Source organism: Stegodyphus dumicola, chromosome 12 (assembly GCF_044657685.1).
Source record: "Stegodyphus dumicola isolate Sdum_Otavi_A_Nest chromosome 12, ASM4465768v1".
In the NCBI taxonomy this organism is placed as follows: Eukaryota; Metazoa; Arthropoda; class Arachnida; order Araneae; family Eresidae; genus Stegodyphus; species Stegodyphus dumicola.
In genome coordinates, this window is record NC_140779.1 from 122,909,920 (window position 1) to 122,929,568 (window position 19,649).

The 19,649-nt window shown below is 35.3% G+C and overlaps 1 protein-coding gene across 1 annotated transcript; it reads right to left on the reverse strand.

Annotated features, from left to right (window-relative positions):
* Nucleotides 1–2,721: 2,721 nt before the first annotated feature.
* LOC118181308 (uncharacterized) lies at nt 2,722–5,774 on the reverse strand. The gene is made up of 3 exons (XM_085827441.1): nt 5,664–5,774; nt 3,531–3,640; nt 2,722–2,980 (listed from the first exon to the last, which is right to left on the reverse strand). Exons 1-3 carry the CDS (start codon nt 5,667–5,669, stop codon nt 2,722–2,724), a joined length of 375 nt encoding a protein of 124 aa, XP_085683567.1. The 5' UTR covers nt 5,670–5,774.
* Nucleotides 5,775–19,649: the final 13,875 nt, after the last annotated feature.

Genomic DNA, 19,649 nt, shown 5'->3' on the forward strand with positions numbered 1-19,649 from the left:
AAAATCCGCCAACTCCTGAAATCTGCGTTGCCTCTCAGAATATAAGCATTCAGTTTATATTCTGAGTTTCTTGGTTTCGGAAACCGCAACATTGAGTACGAAATATCGAAGAAAAAATACTTACCGAATAATGACGTCATAATAACTGAATAATAATGAGTCATAATGGAAATACCAAATTATTGATATAAAAAGTTTAAGAAAAAAGATAAGTTTTTTTCCTTCTAATCTGCATCGAGGTAAAAAAGCAGATGATTCACTCTTTGTTCAAGTTCATGATTCACGTTGTTGTATTTTCTGAGCTTTGTTATTTCACGAGATTGTTTAGTGCTGCCTTTTTTTTTATCCGGATATTTTGTGGATAAATTAAGAATATTTTAAATTTCAGCCCTTGTTAAGCCCAATGACAGATTTAATGCATATAATAAATTATTGCAGTAATGTATGTAATTTAATTAAATGTATTTAATACACCTTATTTATTTTGCACCATACTTCGGAAAATAAATTATTCATGTCATTTTGCCTTCTCCATATTTGTACGATAAAATTATTCGTGAGTAAATATGACAATTCGGTTGTATATTGCAGTACAAAAGATTGAAAGAGTGATGATGATTTCACCCCTTCCCATATTTGATAAAATATTATTTTAATTAAAAACAAAATGTGATCCAGCACTGCTCCAAGAACGTAATGACTAGGAATTATCCCATACAACTGGATGTAACAAACTGTATTTTTTTAGAAATTATTCTTGCAAATATTAATAAACACAAAAGATTATGTAAGAAAAGAATCCAATGGGATGTTATAATTCAAATTAACAAAAAAAAAAAAAAAAAGCTTTTTAGTTTCAGGTAATCACACTGATGCAAGAAGACTCTTGGTTTACATTATTTTTCATGCTAAATTTTAAGATCTATTTAAATTGTCTGCAGTTCATAAGTAATAAAAATTAAAAAATAAGCTATTTAATGCAGTAACAAATAAGATTCTAAATTTGCTTATTTCACTACCTAATTACTTTGTATCACAAAATAATCATTAATGTATTAAAAATATTTTTCATATGCGTTTGATTTTTTTTCCTTGTTTTCTTTCTAAACAGGACACAGACAAACTTTCAAGGAAACAAAGAATTCGAGGAGCTTAATTTCACAGTAGAATCTGTTGTCTCTGAGTCTTCAGATAATATTGAATATCTGACAGAACCTGAATATGTGGAGCCATCTGTTATTCACGTTATGCCCTCATGTGAATCACCTTTATCACCTGCATCAAGCTCCAGACAAATCTTAGATAACACTAATTCAAATAATAATGATGAAAATACTCCTAGAGGGAAGAAAAGAAAAAAGAAAGAAACAATTGAAAGTTCATTGCTTTCTGTTATTGATGAAACAAATAAATATTTAAAAAATCACCATCGATGTGAAAATGATGATGACGATAATGATAAATTATTTTTATTGAGTCTCCATAGTGATTTGAAAAAAATGACTGATGAAAAAAAATTGGAAACGAAAATACAATTTTTACAAATTATGGCAAGAAATAAATGAAATTATTTGTACATAACACTAATCAGTTATTTTATTGTTTTATTTACATATTTCATAAATATTTTCAAAAAATAAATTTACACAAGGAATGCTTTCCTTTCTTGCCATGGTACTGCTCCTTCTGCAGAAAAATATTCACAAAAATTTTCTCGAACTGCAGATGCAGCACGGGATGAATTATTGGCCCCTAGACGGCCAAGAGGTTGCCATGTAAATTCTTCTGTTCTCCACATACCTTCTTTAATGGTGGCATTTGAAAGAAGAGAATCAGCAAAGTTCACTGGACAGTATTTCTTAGCTGCCTTTCCCAACTCATTTTTCATTAAGTAATTATGAAGGCAACAGCATGCCAAAACTACTTTATTAGCATGCTCTGGGTTCAGGGCAATTTCAGTACGAAGTACTCTCCACCTAGACGCCAATATGCCGAAAGCATTTTCAACGCACCTCCTTGCTCGAGAAAGTCTGTAATTAAAAATTTTTCTTTCATTCGACAGAAATTTGTCAGGATAAGGGCGTAAAATATTTTTCCTGAGTGGAAAAGCCTCATCTCCAACAAATACAAAAGGCAAAACTCGATCACTATTTAATAATGGTGTTGGATTTGGCAATGAAAACAAAGTTTCACTAACCAAAGCTTTACCTAGTGAACAGTTACTGAAAATTCCACCATCACTGATGCGTCCATAGTTGCCTGAATCAACATAAAGGAAAGTGTAACTAGCATCTGCCACTGCCATTAGGACTATGCTGTTATAGCCCTTATAATTATAATATGTTGATCCAGCTGACGGTGGAGCTTGTATTCTGATATTCTTACCTACAAGAAAAAAAAAAGCAACAATTATTAATTGCCTAAAGAAAAATAATATACACTTTAATGATAAAAATTAATATAAATACTTTTTCCAATAATAAATTCAGTTCTTAAAAAAGTTCTTAAATTAGAAACTTGCAAAAAAATTCCTTTTTATATTAAAATTTGTTTTTCATTTCACACTTTCATTTATTTATATGAAACAATTCCAGTCTTTTGATATTTTAAGACAGCTCATATATCAAGTTAGATGATTCTGCAATATTTTATATTTATCTTTGAAAAGAATCTTCATTTGCCTAATTTTAATATAATGCAATTTTTGTATTTCAAAAGTACTCACTGACAAATAAATATGGAATGCAAGACATAATACATACCATCGATTGCACCAACACAGTTGGGAAAATTCCATTTATATTCAAAACCTTCTGCTATTACAGCCCATTCATCTGATGATGCTGGTATAGCCATAACCAGTGGCTGTAAGGCTTGCCATATGACATCACAGGTCTCTCGAATAATATGTGAAACTGAAGATTTAGAAACACGGAAAGTGTATGCCAGGTCTGTATAATTAGTTCCAGATGCTAGAAATCTACAAAAACTTTCTGAATCAATAATTAAATTTTTGCAGTTTTAAAAACATGTTGTATAAAAATGAACAAAGGGCAATCTGTAGCAGTATGCAAGTTTTAAAAAAGTTTCCTTTTTTTTGGGGGGGGGTCAGTTTCAAAGAGATTGCAATTTTCTTTCTTATTATTAAACCACAGAAAATAAATGCTTTATTTATGTAACTTATTTTGATAAAATTATGTTCCTATTCATAATTTTTTAAATGCATTACAAATTTAAAAAAAAATATGAATTTTAAAAAGTTCAATTAGACAGAAGTATAAAATGTTCTGACAAGAACATTAATTTTCAATTATATATACTACACAAAACTGGAATTAGATGTAATAAAGACTTTCAAATAGAGCTGGTGCCAGAGCATATGCAACCAGGGTGACCACACCAGATGGCAAAATTATTAGAATTTAGGAAGGAATCAGGTGGCAGAATTTCCGATTTGTGGAGTTTGCACCGGCGGTAAATTGTCTAACGTCGACACTGCTTTCAAAACAAATGTATATATTTATATTTACGTTAAACAGATGGCAAGTCTCTCAGATGCTGAAATTGATTTCCTAAAACGTGTTTCTTGCTTCTGTAGTTTATCTTGCAGTAAATGTAGAAGATGATCATATTGTTCTCCCTACATGTAAATTCAATAATATTATACTTATGAGTAAATTGAACATCAGAACTATATTTAATTATCTAGTTAATATAAAAACAAATACAAAATAGTTTATATTGTGCTAAAATGATTAGCCAAAGTAAGAGAAAATAATTTTGTTGTCTTGAAAAATTGCTTGAAGTATAATCTTACTATTTCTAACAATTAACACATTTAGTGATTAATCGCATATTATTAACAAAAATAACATAAACTCCATAATTAGAAATGATTTCAGCCTTCTGTGAAGGTGATCACCTTCAACATGATTATTTGATTATGCACCACATACTAGGGTTACCTGCCTAAAGGTAACCCTACTAACCTAAATAATGTCATCAGGAAGATTTTTTAAGGTAAACTAATTTACATTCATATCTTGGACAGATATGCACAAAATGCCTATGTTCTAAACCCTTTCATCAGGTATTGAACAATTAATGTTCAGTGTTTTTATTTATTTAGCCACCGACGGGATATTATAGCAACCTTCAGAGAATATGGTTATCTGTGATTGTCATTACCAATGTTTGTTTATATTCTCAGGAATACTTTTGACTATTGAAGGTGCTTAACATGAGGGGCATCACTATATACTATATTGCCGAAATATATACTGTGTTGCTGCAACTATGATCAGTGAAAAATATTCAGTTATTTATCTTACAAATTTGAAAAAATAAAATATGATAATTCTGATTAAAAGGAAAATTACTCTGCATTTCAATTTCACTCTTATACTCTAATAATTGCTTAATTTTTGAGGTAGTAGAATTTCATTAAATAATCTGTTTTGATACAATTATTCTTACGTTCTTTTGGAGGTAAAGTGTTTTTCATCATATTACTACAATATTCTCCAAAAATGATTTTTTTTAAATATTGACATGATTTAATTTTATTGCTCATTTGTCAAATATAAAACACAGGTGGAACAGGAATGCAGAAAATCTTTTAAAAGCAAGTGTCTTGATGGATCTCCCAAATTCTCTAGAATATATTATTTAAAAGCCTAATTATTTTATATTTCTGGTTCTACAAAAGTATTTTCATGACAAAGTGAAGCAATACTAATAGAATTCATGACAGTAATAATTAAAAAATCTACGGATACAGAATGCTGGGTATTTTCTAACAGAGGAACATATCCTAATACACGATAGTGCATTAAAATGTTGACTGTCCAACATCTGGCACATCTAGTAATTTTACATTATACTCCATCTGATATTATGTTTCATTAAGGTAATTGAATTATAAACAACCTTCATTAATAATGCGCTTAATAAACCAATTAAACTAACTAGTTATAACTAATGCTAGTCCATAATTATATAAAAAATAAAGGCTAATCTTTGGAATATGGTAACAGGTAGTTTGGCGACATTTTGGTAAGGCGATAAAGGTTACTAGCTAGGACTTTAGCAGTGTACATGGATAAAGTCAAGAGTGTGGGCAATGCCATTTTTGTGCAATTCTGGGATGTTTTTTTAAGTGAAAATAGGTCGACCTGTACATGGATGATACCGTGTATGTGCAATTCTTAAAAACGCGGCAAGCAGTGGGCGATTCTGCACTTTCTCCCAATTTCGCACCTAATCTTCGTCATGATTAAGCACTTTTGTTCCATAAAAATTCTAGCATAAGCGTAATTCGGCTAGCAGATTGTTGGAAAAAAATGTTGAGTTAAAAAAACAAAAAAAAAAAAAAAAAAAATGCCTTTACTTCGGGAAAATAAAATGGCGTCCCCCCCCAAAAAAAAAAACTAGCAGGGTTGGTCGCCAAATTTTCGCCAAAAAATCGCCGAGTTACCAAAATAAACACTGAAATTATTCATTTTGTCGGTAATCAAATCGCAATGTAATCATTAATCCTATTTCCTTAGTATAAATTACTAAGGGAAAAAATTACTAATTTCCTGATATATAAAAAGAAATATTTGACAGTCTTTCCTTCAATTTTTACTTTTAGGTTTTGCTAAAAAATAAAAATAACTTACCGTCATTCGAGTATAATTGAAAAATAATTCTGGGTACTTCTGCCTCAGTGACGGAAACAATGCTGCATGAGCGGAATACGTATCTCGCTCTTGAAAAATTGACCGAACCCATTCCCGTTTGGAACGCAAACGCTTTTGTACAGCAAATACATACATATTTAATTACTAAAATAATTAAATGGCTAAATGCATAACGCGCTTTCTTTCTTCAGCTTTTTTAACTTTAGACATTCTACCGCAAACTTTCGACATTGTACCCCAAAATAGGAAATATTGCCCATGCGCAAATCAAAGCGACTTGATTGGTTGGGGGTAGTAATTCTTAGGCTTTGAGACTTAACAAGTGTAAACGGGTGGGATCCTTGGGACATTCGACTGCTTGCTCCTGAGCGTGAAGGTGCTCGTCCCCTCGCTCTGCGTTTTCGCTGTTCTGCAGTATTAACCTCTCGTTTTTCTGAGTTTGACTATTGTGACTGAGAAACTGCTGTGCTCTCTCGATTGTGTATTCAGGTCAGCATGCAAACCACTATGTTTAGTATGCTGTAAAACGACCTGCTTTTTAAGCATAGACTTTCTGCATTTCACTACTTCATCAACCGGCATCATGGAACGTTTTCTGGACTTCATTGCAACTGAGATTACTCAGCTGGAACTCCGTCAAGAAGACAAAGGTTTCCTTACCCCTGAAGAAACAAGAGACCTGAATTTGTTCAAAAAATTCCGAGCTCTTGCTGACCAGGAATTTGTGAACTCCAGAACACAGGACGACCGTGCTAAAACCAAAACTGATGACAACCCTGGCTTCCCGCCTCTCCCAAAGATCAACGCTCGACGTGCTGAGAGTCCCGCCAGGTCGGATGAGGACTTTACAAAATACAAGGCTTTAGATGTCAGCTCTGACTCCGATGGAGAACCCAAAGGAGACAGAACCAGACGCACCAGAAAACCTGCGAAAAAAGCTGTTGCACCCCTGGCTGCTGCGACTGCTCCTGAAATTCCAAAGACTCACCCTGTTGCTGATCTCACTCCGCAACAGAATATGGACACAGACCCCGCCCCAGTGCAGACACCTCCAACCAATCAGAACGCTCCGATCAACAGTGCGAGAAAAGTGCCGCCGATTATAATCAAAGACAGCAGATTCACATGGAATGACTTAAAAACGCTGTTTAATAATAAGAATTTTTCTCTGCACGATTTCTATGGAGAAAACATGAAGGACGGAATCAAGATTAAAGTGAAATTGCCCACCATTTATCGGGAAATGGTAAAAGTGTTAGAAGAAGAAGGCATCAGGTATCACTGCTATGCGCTTCCCGAATCTAAACATATAAAAGCTGTGATACGTAACCTCCCGTCTTACATGGACCCTGAGGAAATTATGATGGATCTTAAAGAACATGGACTCGACGTCGTGCGGGTCAACCAACTCACTATCAGGCGTAACGGAGAAGTTATTAAGCTTCCCCTGTTTCTCGTTACTCTCACCCGCAAGGAGAAAAACAAGGAGATACACCAGTTAAAATTTGTGCTGGGAATGAAGATTAGTGTTGAGAGATACCGTGGCCGTAAGGGACCCTTGCAGTGTTATCGCTGTCAAGGGTTCCATCACGCCCAATCGCACTGCAAACACGAACCACGTTGTGTTCGTTGCGGTGAACCTCATGAATCATTTAACTGTAACAAGGATAAAGCAACTCCGCCTAAATGTGCCAATTGTCACGAGATAGGTCATACAGCTAACTACAAATTATGTGTGCGTTTTCCAAAACCAAAAACCACTCCGGCTGTGAAAACGTTCTCTGATCGGGTAGTGCATAATAAAACTTATGCACAAGCTTTAAACACCGGCCTCGCTCCTGAATTTCTAACTGAAGCAAAACAAGTTGCAGCTGAGCTACGTATGCTTGTCTCTGTTCTAAAAGAAACTGGATTTACTCTGATGGCAAAATCAAACGTATCTCAAGATCATACTCCTGCAGCCCCTGTTAATGGCTAATTACATGAAAAAGTGTACTCCCGTACAAATAATGATATGGAATGCCTGCGGGCTACCCACCAAAATTACTGAACTGCACCATTTTTTAAGTGAGCATGATATTGACATTGCAATCATATCAGAGACTCATGCAAAACCATGCCAACGCCTGAGAATTGCAAATTATAATTCATACCGCTGTGATAGACTTTCACACAGAGGTGGTGGTGTGGCAATATATGTGAAACGTAATTATGCATCTTGTCTTATATCTGATTAAAGAAATTTTAATTGTGAGCAAACTACTGTGTGTGTCACTCTTCCTGTGTTTAATAACATCAATTTTTGTGCTGTGTATAACCCTCCTACGAATAGATTATGTGATAATTTTCTAAATAGCATTCTACCGGATGACATACCTACCCTTGCTGCCGGGGACTTTAATGCTAAGCATATAGACTGGAACTGTCGTCGAACAAACCTAAATGGTAAAATTCTCCATGAATATATTTTACAGCATCCGGTGGCGCTACATGCCCCACCAGAATACACGCGGCTCCATAATAGAATTGAATTTTCTGATATACTAGACATTGCAGTCACTACAACGACTATCCCCGTTGCAATGGAAGTATTTCATGAATTGTCTTCTGACCACCTCCCCGTAATCGCAACATTAGGAGTGACAAAAACTTCTGAGTTCTCTACTAAGCGAATTACGAATTGGAATCTCTTCAGCAATATCATGAAAAACTCACCTCCTCGACTGCAAAATCTCAATACCAAACAAGGCATAAACACCGTAATTAATGTGAAAGCATTCAAGGTGCAATTAAGGAAGCCAGTACTGAAATTAATAATCGTGATAAGGCTTTCAGACTGCCCCTTAATATACGACAGCTTATGAGAGAGCGAAATAGACTCAGGAAATGTTATCATTTAACGTGGGACCCGGCACTTAAACGTGAAATAAATCGTAAAAATAAGCAAATTCAGAAGGCCATTAAAACCTTCAAAGAAGAACTATGGGATGATAAAATGTTAAATCTGGATTCTAGAGAAGGTACATTCTGGTCTTTAATCAAAAATTTTAAAACTTCCTTCACAAGTAATCGACCCCTCTATGACAGAGGTAATATTGCCATCTCCAATCAGGAAAAGGCAGAAATCTTCGCAGCACACCTCCAAGAACAGTTCTCGCCAAATGATTGGCCAAATGACTCTGATTTAGAATTAAAGACCCTCCTACGAGTGAGGGATTGGCTCAACGCCCCTTCAGTCAGACTTCCAATTAAATATGCCACTCCTACTGAAACGACTAATATTATCAAACACCTGAGACAAAAGAAATCTCCAGGAATTGATGAAATCAGCAATACAGCAATTAAAAATTTGCCGCCTAACATCATCTGCAGCCTGACAAGTATTTTTAATGCTTGTCTTGCTCTTTCTTACTTTCCAACACCTTGGAAAATTGCTAAAATTATTTTACTACCTAAACCGGCTAAAGATCACACCCGACCAGACGGATATCGTCCTATTAGTCTACTGCCGGGCTTAAGCAAAATTTTTGAGAGAATTATCCTGAATAGACTGAAACCATATTTTCAGCATCTTCCGCCGGAACAATTTGGGTTCCGTGCTCACCTCTCAACAACGAAGCAACTGGTCCGAATAACCGAATTCGCTGGTGCAGCTCTGCACTGCAAACTTAATGTTGCTATACTCATGCTAGACGTGGCGAAAGCATTCGACCACGTCTGGCATGAGGGCTTAATTGCTAAATTAATTGACCTTCAACTGGACAGAGAACTCATTCTGCTAATCCATTCTTTTATCAGGGATCGGACATTCAGAGTCTCGGTAAAAAATGAATTATCCAGCACTAAAATAATGACTAGCGGTGTTCCACAGGGTTCTGTGACTGGCCCTATACTCTATCTATTCTACGTTTCAGACTTTCCGAGATTGCATTTAAATCATAATTCTATGCTAGCCTATTATGCAGACGACACTGCCCTGGCAGTGAAGTCTGCTAACATCAATCATGCTATTCGGAAACTCCAAGACACTATTCCCTCCATAGAACAATGGTGTGGATATTGGAAGATACGAATTAACGCTCAAAAATCGCAGCTCCTACTCATAAGGAAAAGGAAGAAAAATGTTCCGATCAGGCAAAGTGTTTATCTTTTTAACGAGGCTGTGCCTATCGTGAAACAAGCCAAATATCTGGGCATCACCATCAACGACAAGCTCACATGGCAGCATCACATCCAACAAATCAGGGATAAAGCGATTAAAGTCATGAAATGTTTATATCCTATGATAGGGAAATATTCAAAACTTTCGTTAGACAAGAAACGACTTATTTATCTAGCCACAATCCGACCCATCATGATGTACGCTTCGCCAGCATGGACTACCGCTACGAAGGGTGAAATCCAAAAATTACAAGTTGTGCAAAACCAATTTTTAAGAATTATCACAAATGCACACCCGTATGTGAAGAACAAACGTCTCCATGAAGATTTAAAAATGGATACAATAGTGGAATATTTAAGAACTAACACGGCATTTTATGACGCCGCTAAGGAGTGCCAACATATGGACATTTTGAACCTATTTCACTATGAAATTTTACACGAGGACAGGCACCTCCGTCCATATGCCGCTTTTCTACTCAGTGGAAACCAGGATTTTCCAACATAATTTGTGTTTTTAAGTATGTAGTGAAAAACTTATTTGACTTGTAAATAATGATGTTTAGAAATCTTAGCCGGATGATCATGTGACACACACAGCCACGCCCACAAGATATTAGTTATATTTTTCCTGTATATACTATTATACTTTTTGGAATCGTATTTTATTTTCTGCATTTATGACTGCAACACACACCTTTTATGAACTGATTTAGTACTATTTTATGTATAACTACTGTAAAACTTCAGATTTACAGCGCTACAATGCCTGGATACCTCATCGCCAACCAGATGTCTTATCGCTCATCACGTGACATTGGTCACACCCCCTGCATCTGCTATCCTGTCTCCACGAGAACTACGTTCGGCATTTCCTTACCTGCAGCGCTCCTAGAAGCACCAAAGTTCGATAGCCGGAACACAACCTGCGATTTTGCAGGTTAATCGCGGAAAATAAAGAAAGTTGGAGTTGGAGTTGGAGATCCTTGGGAGTAACAACTTAACGGCAGAATGCAACGGCGCCAACGAGTTCTTTCCCGAAGCGCCAACAGGTTCTCTGCGGATGAAAACCCAAATAAGGAAATAAATAATTAACAATTTTACATACCTTTCACATTTGAAATTTTCTTCATCGATCATCTTTGGAGATTCCATCGCTGAAAATATCCGATTTCCACGATCAAAACAACAATTCAATATGGCGCTTCAGGAAACAGTCAGATGTGTGGTTCCGTAGATCATCAGAGCGCATGCGCAAATTAATAAACCAGACTTGGCTTTGCCCCTGTAAAGGTTGCCTTTTGGATATACACAGACCAAGCCAGACCGGGTGTCGTATTTCCAAACCCTACCCCACTTTTCGAATTTTTGACGTCACCAAAATATCGACTAGTTTCACCTGGCAAGACGGCGTACCCCACTTTTGACTAGTGCTGTAGAAGTAACGAGAAATTGTGTACCCGTATGTATTCGTTACTCGGTGAACCAGTACTCGTTACTATCCTATCGTTACTCGTTACTTTCGGTAAAATCCATCGGTATTCGTATCCTAAGCCTATTTTATCGGTATACGGCCCTATGCGATAGGGAGTTTTACGTCGTAATTTTGGATGGAAATAATTCACCTCTTTTTGTGGTGTCACAAAAGTCAGAAGTCAGAAGCGCCTAAGGAAGGCCGTCAGGAAAATAGGAAAAAATAAAATTAATTAATTAATTAATTAATTAAAATAATAAAAAATTACTTAGTAAAAAATTTATTAATTAAAATAATAAAAAATAGTGATTAAAATAATGTATAATTAAAGTAACATAATAATTAGCAATTGAAATATAAAATACTTATAAGTAAAATTTAACAAAAATGTAAAGACAAATAAAAATTAAAATAATTCTTAAATTTATGATGAATAGTTAAATTATAAAGTAAAATACCAGACCTTGTCTTATTGGCTTAGTACCTTTTCGTCCTTTCTCATTTCATTCCAGCTCCAAAAAGTGTCATTTCGTTCGCTGCCTTCCCCCACCAATTCCCTCTTTCCCGTTTTATCCGCTCTTTGAAAAATAGGTGTTTACTTTACGATAAGACGAACGTCTGTTTACTTCAGTTAAAATGGTTTAGAAGAGATGACTGTTTCTACTTCGACTTAGCTTTTGATTTCTAATACTATTTATTATTTTATGCAGACGAATTATGCTGAGCAGAAGAATAAATTTCAGACGTGTTCAGAAGGTTTTGTGTCTAAATATAACAACAGTTTTGTTATGTAGTATCCATTTTTTTTTAATTTCATACATTTCTAAAGCAACAGAACCACGGTATCACTATTTTGACACACACACACCAAAAACATGTATAATTAACATTAATGTTACATACTTTATTAAAAACAATGCGTCCTCTTTAAATGCAACCATTCATGCTTTTTAGAGGATTTTACATGTCGTAGTCTTAAAAAGGTGATGTTCACTACCAATGTTTGTTTATGTTCTCAAAAATACAGATCTCTTAGAAAGTGACCTCTTAGAGATGTCGTAATTATATTATTTGCTATAATTATTTTCTAATAGATAACGGAATTAATGTAATTTAATGTCAATAACTCGAAGAAGCAAGTTTAAATACGGTGCAACAAAAATACAGAAGGATTTTAAATGACGAAAATATTCATATTTTGTCAATGTCAAATTTTAAAAAGAATTAATTTTGGACAAATTATGAAATCTAACTTTTAATGTTGTCTTCTGGTTCCTATATTTATAGCTGGCAAAGTTTTATACTCGTTATGAAAAAATAAAAATACAAGAAGTTTGAGTCCCGTAGGCAGAGATTGACCGGGAAATTTAATTTCAAAATTTGCAGTGTTTGATGCCATTTGTAAGTTGCCTTCGGGTATCGCTTAATTAAGTTAGAATAATTCGAGGAAATACGTTTAAATGAAGTGCAGCAAAAATAAGCATAATTTAAAAAGTTATGCGGTATCCATATCAAATTTCACTTTTCATAGTGACAATAAATCTTTCCCAAATACAAATAAAGAAACTGGGTTGGTGTATTTAATTATGGCAAAGCACACTAGGGCTATCTGCCTAAAGGGGGATGCCTTCGTGGAGGACTTTCTAAGGGAAATGGCTGGTATACACATTACACATGGGGAAAACCACGAAAACACCCATGCAGCCAGCCCGTTCGCGGGATTCGAACGTCAGACCGAACTACCAGTGTTCAACGACGTTACCGCTCGACCGCTGGTGGGCTAAAGAAATTAGGAGACGGCATTAAAGATTAGATTTCGTTATTTGTCCGTTATTCATTATTTCGTTTACTGCTTCTCCCCATTCCTTTCATCAGAACCGCTAATGACGGAAGGGTGAATTTCTACTAAAGCATGTATATTAATGTTCATTATACATTTGTCACATTTTTGCTTTCTTTCAAAACAGCGATAATGTGGTTCTAAACAGCGATAATATTGTTTTATAAATTAATAAAATGGGCCCTATGTTATAAAAACCTAATTACATTCAGATACACACCTTTTGCACATGTTTGAAATCCATTATTCTAATCAGAATGTCTACAGAAAATATTGAATCACTATTAGAAATCAGCTAAGTGAGAATGAAGTAGTAAGAGTCATATCGTCTAACCTGTTTTAATTGAAGAAAACAGGTGCTTGCTTTATCCTAAAGTGAACACCTATTTTGAAAACAGCGAAGAGCCCACCAGCGCTCGAGCGGTAAAGTCGCTGAAGACTAATAGTTCGTTTCGGGGTTCAATTCCCGGCTAACGGCTGGCTGCAGGGGCGTTTTCGTGGCTTTCCCCATGTGTAACTTGCATATGAGCCAGTTTCCTTTAAAACGTCCTCCACGAAGGCATCCCTTCCCTTAGGCAATAGCCCTAGTGTGCATTGCCGTAACCAAATAATCCGAAACCGAAAAAAAAGGGAATTGGTGGGGGGAAGGCAGCGACGAAACGTAGTTTTAGAAGAATAGGCTACATAACCAAATTTCTATCTATACTCTGGTAAAATAATAAAAGCCAAGTAACTTAGTGATAAATAAATAAAATAAAAACCAAGGCTTTTATTTTCGCCTTTCTTGGCTTTTATTTTATATTTATATATATATGTGTGTACATTACATTTAATTATAAGGATATATATATATATGTGTGTGTACTTTACATTTAATTATAATTTATTTAAAATATACATATTTACGTTTTGTAGTATTACCGATTGCAATAAAAAGGGAGGTGCACATCTAGATGCTATAACGGGCCCATATACAAAATTTCAACGTTTTAGAACTAATCGTTTTTGAGTTATGTGAAATGCATATATACGTACTTACACATCACGAAAAAATCGCTTTCAAGTATCAACTTAGAGTCATAATCATTAGTCATAAGTATCAGCTTAGAGTAAATGGGATTACATTTAACAATCCGTTTCTGGAAAAAAAAAAAAAAAAAAAATTGTGTTTGTATGTACAGACGTTATCCAAAAAAAATAATTCACATGGATTCTGTAATCTTCAAAAATGGATATTTCCGTTGAAATATGATACCCAAAAATTTTTCTCGATTACAATACTTACTTCCTTTTTATTTCGTACAAGGAAGTAAAGAACTTATACTAACCTACATATTCTTATTTAAACAATACCTAAGTGCAGTATATAAATATTTCAAATCAATAAAATCTCCCTATGGCACGCTCAAGAAAAAAATCAATAATCATCTAAATTTTCAAATTACAAACATAATATGCACTATATATCTAAATGTGAAAAGCAAATACAAAATAACGCTTCACGCTATCAAATTGATCATTTTCTTAAATATCAACAACTAAACAATATTTCAACTAAAACACATAACGTAAACAAGAGTTTGCCCGATGAGTTAACCAAAAAAATTCGAAATTATCAATGAAAAATGTGGCACACGGGTATTGTTAGCAAATGTATCATTCGTATTCGAACAGCAAACGCATCATTCGTATTCGCATAGAAACCGCATCATTCGTATTCGCATAGCAACCGCATCATACGTATTCGAATAGCAACCGCATCATTCGTACTCGAATAAACCGCATCATACGACAGATGCGAGTAACGAAATGAATTTGTGAGTACCGAATCGGTACTTCGAGTTAGCCGATGTACCCGTGTAGTGTCGCTTCAGTTCCGTTAAGTTTCTAATGAAATTTAGTTAAAGCGGAATGGCAACACCTTCTAGTCTCCGCGAAGAACGAAGTAAACAAACTTCGAGTTTTTGTCACGCGATGCTACGTGCATGTAAAATGTAAATAAATCTTATGAATAAGAATCTATAACATCGTAAGGAATAAAATATTGGTTCCATAGGAGTCAGAGAAGTGTTATTTTTCTATATTTGCATACCAGACACATCACTGGTGTATCCCGGCGTGATTGAATTCTACAATGGCTGACGAAGACGAAACCGAAATTAAAGCAACAACTCCATCTGTCGCCAAGGTAAGCGTTAAAGTTCCTCCTTTTTGGAAGCCAGATCCTAAAATATGGTTTATTCAACTAGAAGCACAATTTAGAAATGCAAAAATTAGTGCAGATCAAACAAAATATGATTATGTTATAAGTTCCATTGAATCCGATATTTTGTACAGGTATCTGATATTTTGCTAAGTCCACCACAAGATAATAAATATGAGGCAATTAAAAATAGACTAATTTCATTATATGCTGATTCAGAGACTCAAAAAAACCCAAAAATTACTGAGTGTGTTAGAACTGGGTGACAAAAAGCCATCTCAATTACTGTGTGAGATGCGTAATTTGGCTGGCGATAAAGTAACAGATACTTTCCTAAAAACATTGTGGCTACAACGTTTACCCGTTAATATGCGTAGCATTATATCTGTTAGTAGTGAAGATTTGTCAAAAGTGGCTACAATGGCCGATAAGATTTCGGAATTAAACCCTGTTACTACCCAAATAGCTGCTGTATCATCCATAACGGTAAAAACGGAAGTGATTAAAAGTTTACAAAAACAAGTTAGTGAACTTAGCTTACAAGTTTCTGCTTTAAACAAGCAACGCCACAGTCGTCCCTATTGTCGTAACCGATCCAAATCACGAGATAGGAGTTACAGTGGTAACAGATCTAGTGATATTTGTTACTATCATAAAAAATTCGGTGATAAGTCATTTAAGTGTAAACAACCCTGCAACTACTCATCAACATCACAGACAAATAGTCCGGAAAACCAGCTCCCCGTCTCTCATTGACGACGGAGGGACAAGGGGTGCAGCTGAGTCGTCTTTTCATCAGCGACAAAGAATCGGCTACCCAATTTTTAATAGATACTGGGGCAGAAATTTCTGTCATTCCTCCCTTGCCTGCAAATAAAAGAAAACATCTCAAAATTAGAACTCTTTGCTGCAAATGGTACGAAAATTAAAACATATGGCCAAAAATTACTCAAGCTTGATCTTGGACTCAGACGATCATTCACATGACCTTTTGTAATTGCGGACGTAAACAAACCGATAATAGGCATGCATTTTCTTGCAAATTTTAACCTTTTGGTAGATTCTAAAAATCGCAAGTTGATTGATGGTACTACATTCTTCACAACCAATGGAACTCCTTGTTTTCAAAATAACAATAATAATATTCCGATTTTAAATGCCGTAAATGATCCATATAAACGTATCATTAACGATTTTCCTGATTTGTTAAAACTGAATGTAGTTAATAATAAAGTTAAAAATCATAACATTGAACATTATATCGAAACCAGAGGTCCACCAGTTTTCGCTAAAGCCAGGAGACTATCAGCTGAGAAACTCAAAGCGGCTAAAAAGGAGTTTGAATTTATGCTCCAAATGGGTTTATGCAGGCCATCCAAAAGTAACTGGTCGAGCCCACTATATCTCGCTATGAAGAAATCAGGTGATTGGAGACCTTGTGGAGACTATCGAGCGTTAAACAACGTCACGATTCCTGATAGATAACCTCTCCCATTTTTAACAGATTGCAGTTCCATTTTAGCTGGAAAAAGAGTTTTCTCATCCATATATCTCATTAGAGCGTACCAACAAATTCCAGTTCGCGAAGAAGATATACCGAAAACGGCCATTCTCACTCCCTTTGGCTTATTCGAGTTCCCATTCATGACGCTCGGCCTACGAAATGCGGCCCAAACGTTCCAACGTTTCATGAACAGTGTGTTGAATGGACTAGAATTCGTGTTTTGCTATTTGGATGACATTCTAATAGCCTCTCCAGATGAAGAAACTCATCGAAAACATATACGAGCAGTCCTCGAGAGACTAAACGAATATGGCCTGTGTATTAATGCGGCAAAGTGTAAATTTGGTCAAACAAAACTTGCATTCCTGGGATACGAAGTGTCAGCTGAAGGACTTACACCTCTTTCAACGAAAGTTGATGCCATCAAAAATTTCCCAGAACCAAAGTCATTTACTAGTTTAAGACGATTTTTAGGTATGGTGAATTTTTATCACAGATTCATACCAAATTGTGCGAAATTGCAACAACCTTTAACAACATTGCTCAGTGGTATTAAAAAGAACTGCAGAAAAGAAATAACCTGGACGGCAGAAACAAGAAACGCCTTCCAGATCTTAAGAGATGCACTTATTCATGCCACAAACTTAACTCACCCATCCGAAAAGGCTGAAATATCGCTAACAACTGATGCTTCCGATACTGCCATTGGAGCCGTTTTACATCAGATTGTGAATAATGAAAAACAACCTTTAAGTTTCTTTTCCCGAAATTTGACATCAGCACAACAAAAATATAGTGCCTACGACAGAGAACTCTTAATCTTAGCCATCTATACAGCAGTAAAACATTTCAAATACATCTTAGAAGGGCGAACTTTTGCAATATACACGGATCACAAGCCACTGACATTTGCCTTCCAAGAAAATTTGGAAAAAGCTTCGCCACGACAAGCTAGACAACTGTCATATATTGGCCAGTTCTCAACCGATATCCGATTCATACAAGGGCATAAAAATACCGTCGCTGACGCTCTCTCTCGCATAGACACCATTTCTGTACCATCTGCAATAGACTTACAAACTATAGTAGACTGTCAAGAAGATGACGACTTGGAGACACTAAAAAACAACCCAAACTTAAAAATCCTACAAATCCCTATACCGGACAGCGACAAGAAAATTTACTGTGATACTTCTACAAATTATAATCGACCATACATCCCTGCAAAGTTTCGGCAGAAAATATTTTCTTCAATCCATAATTTATCTCATCCTGGAATAAGATCCACGATAAAATTGATAACACGACGTTTCATATGACCCAATATGAATAAAGACTGCCAACTATGGACTAGAGCATGTTTATCTTGCCAAAGATCTAAAGTTCACAGACATACACATTCATCTTTGGGAGAATTCAAAGTACCTCCACACAGATTCCAGCATTTAAACATAGATCTGGTGGGTCCGCTACCTCCTTGCAAAGGATTCAAATACCTTCTAACCATCATCGATCTTTATACACGATGGATCGAAGCGGTACCGTTAGAAGATCAATCAGCAGAATCTATTGCTAAAGCTTTGATTTATACTTGGTTTTCACGCTTTGGAATTCCGAATCGCATAACATCTGACCAAGGTCGGCAATTTGATCGCCAACTTTTTCAAGCTTTAGGAAAATATCTTGGTTTTCATACAAACACTACAGCTGCGTACCATCCACAGGCAAATGGCCTGATCGAAAGACAACACCGAACTTTAAAAGCAAGTCTCAAATGTCATCTACTCGAATCAAAATCATGGCTGGAAGCATTGCCTTTCGTTCTTTTAGGCATAAGATCTGCCATCAAGGAAGACTTAGGTTGCTCATCCGCAGAACTTGTATACGGTGTTAAGGAATATTTTTTGATATCGCCAAGAGATGGCGTTAGGAGTCCATCTATTGGCTTACTTGACCTTTCCCCTTTTGAACACGTGACTTAAAAAAATATACTTCTTCTTCAAGGTAGAATTTCGATGCACTACGCAATAGAATTCGATTTAGATTTAAGCTGGAACTATTCAGTTCTTGCCTCTTGAGCATTAAATATTCGATTCAGGCATTTTAGCCTACATTGTATATATGTAAATATTAAGTTTAATTAAAATTTATGGAAAACCCTCCAGGCCATGCATCTCGTCCTTTGGATTATGAGTGATTCGACTTTGATATAGAACTTTCGTTACATAATGGTGCATCGGTCACAGAAAAGAATCTGATTAATTTGAAAATTTGTGTTTTTCGCCTTTTGGACTAGCTTTGTAAGCGAAGACTTCTCACGGTAAGTCTCCTTTGATAATTTATTAAAATGGAACAGAAGACACTAATTAAGAATCGAGCACATATACGTGCTTCTGTAACTCAAATTATTAAAAATGTAGATGAGTATTTAAAAGAAGAAAATCAAGAAGAGTTAGAAAATTGTTTGGAATTGTTAAATAGTAAAGAAACGGAACTACATGATTTAAATGAAAAAATACAAAATTTGATTGAAGATGAATCAAAATTAGATTCAGATATTAACACTTCTATGGAATATAACGATAAAATAATAATAGCGAAGTCTAAAATCAACCGTTATTTAAGGAAATACAATACTCAAAATATCAACACGAATTTAAATAATTCATCTACAGAAGTTGAAACCAAAAGACAGATTGAAGGCAATGTGAAATTGCCCAAACTGTTAATTCACAAATTTTCCGGAGATTATAACGATTGGATGAATTTTTGGAATTCATTCA

What these genes read in the sequence shown, in the direction of transcription:
- LOC118181308 (XM_085827441.1), bottom strand. An exon ending in AGACTTGCCATCTGTTTAAC is followed by an intron (nt 2,981 to 3,530) that starts GTAAATATAAAT and finishes AAGTTTTTGTAG; the next exon opens with ATTTCTAGCATCTGGAACTA.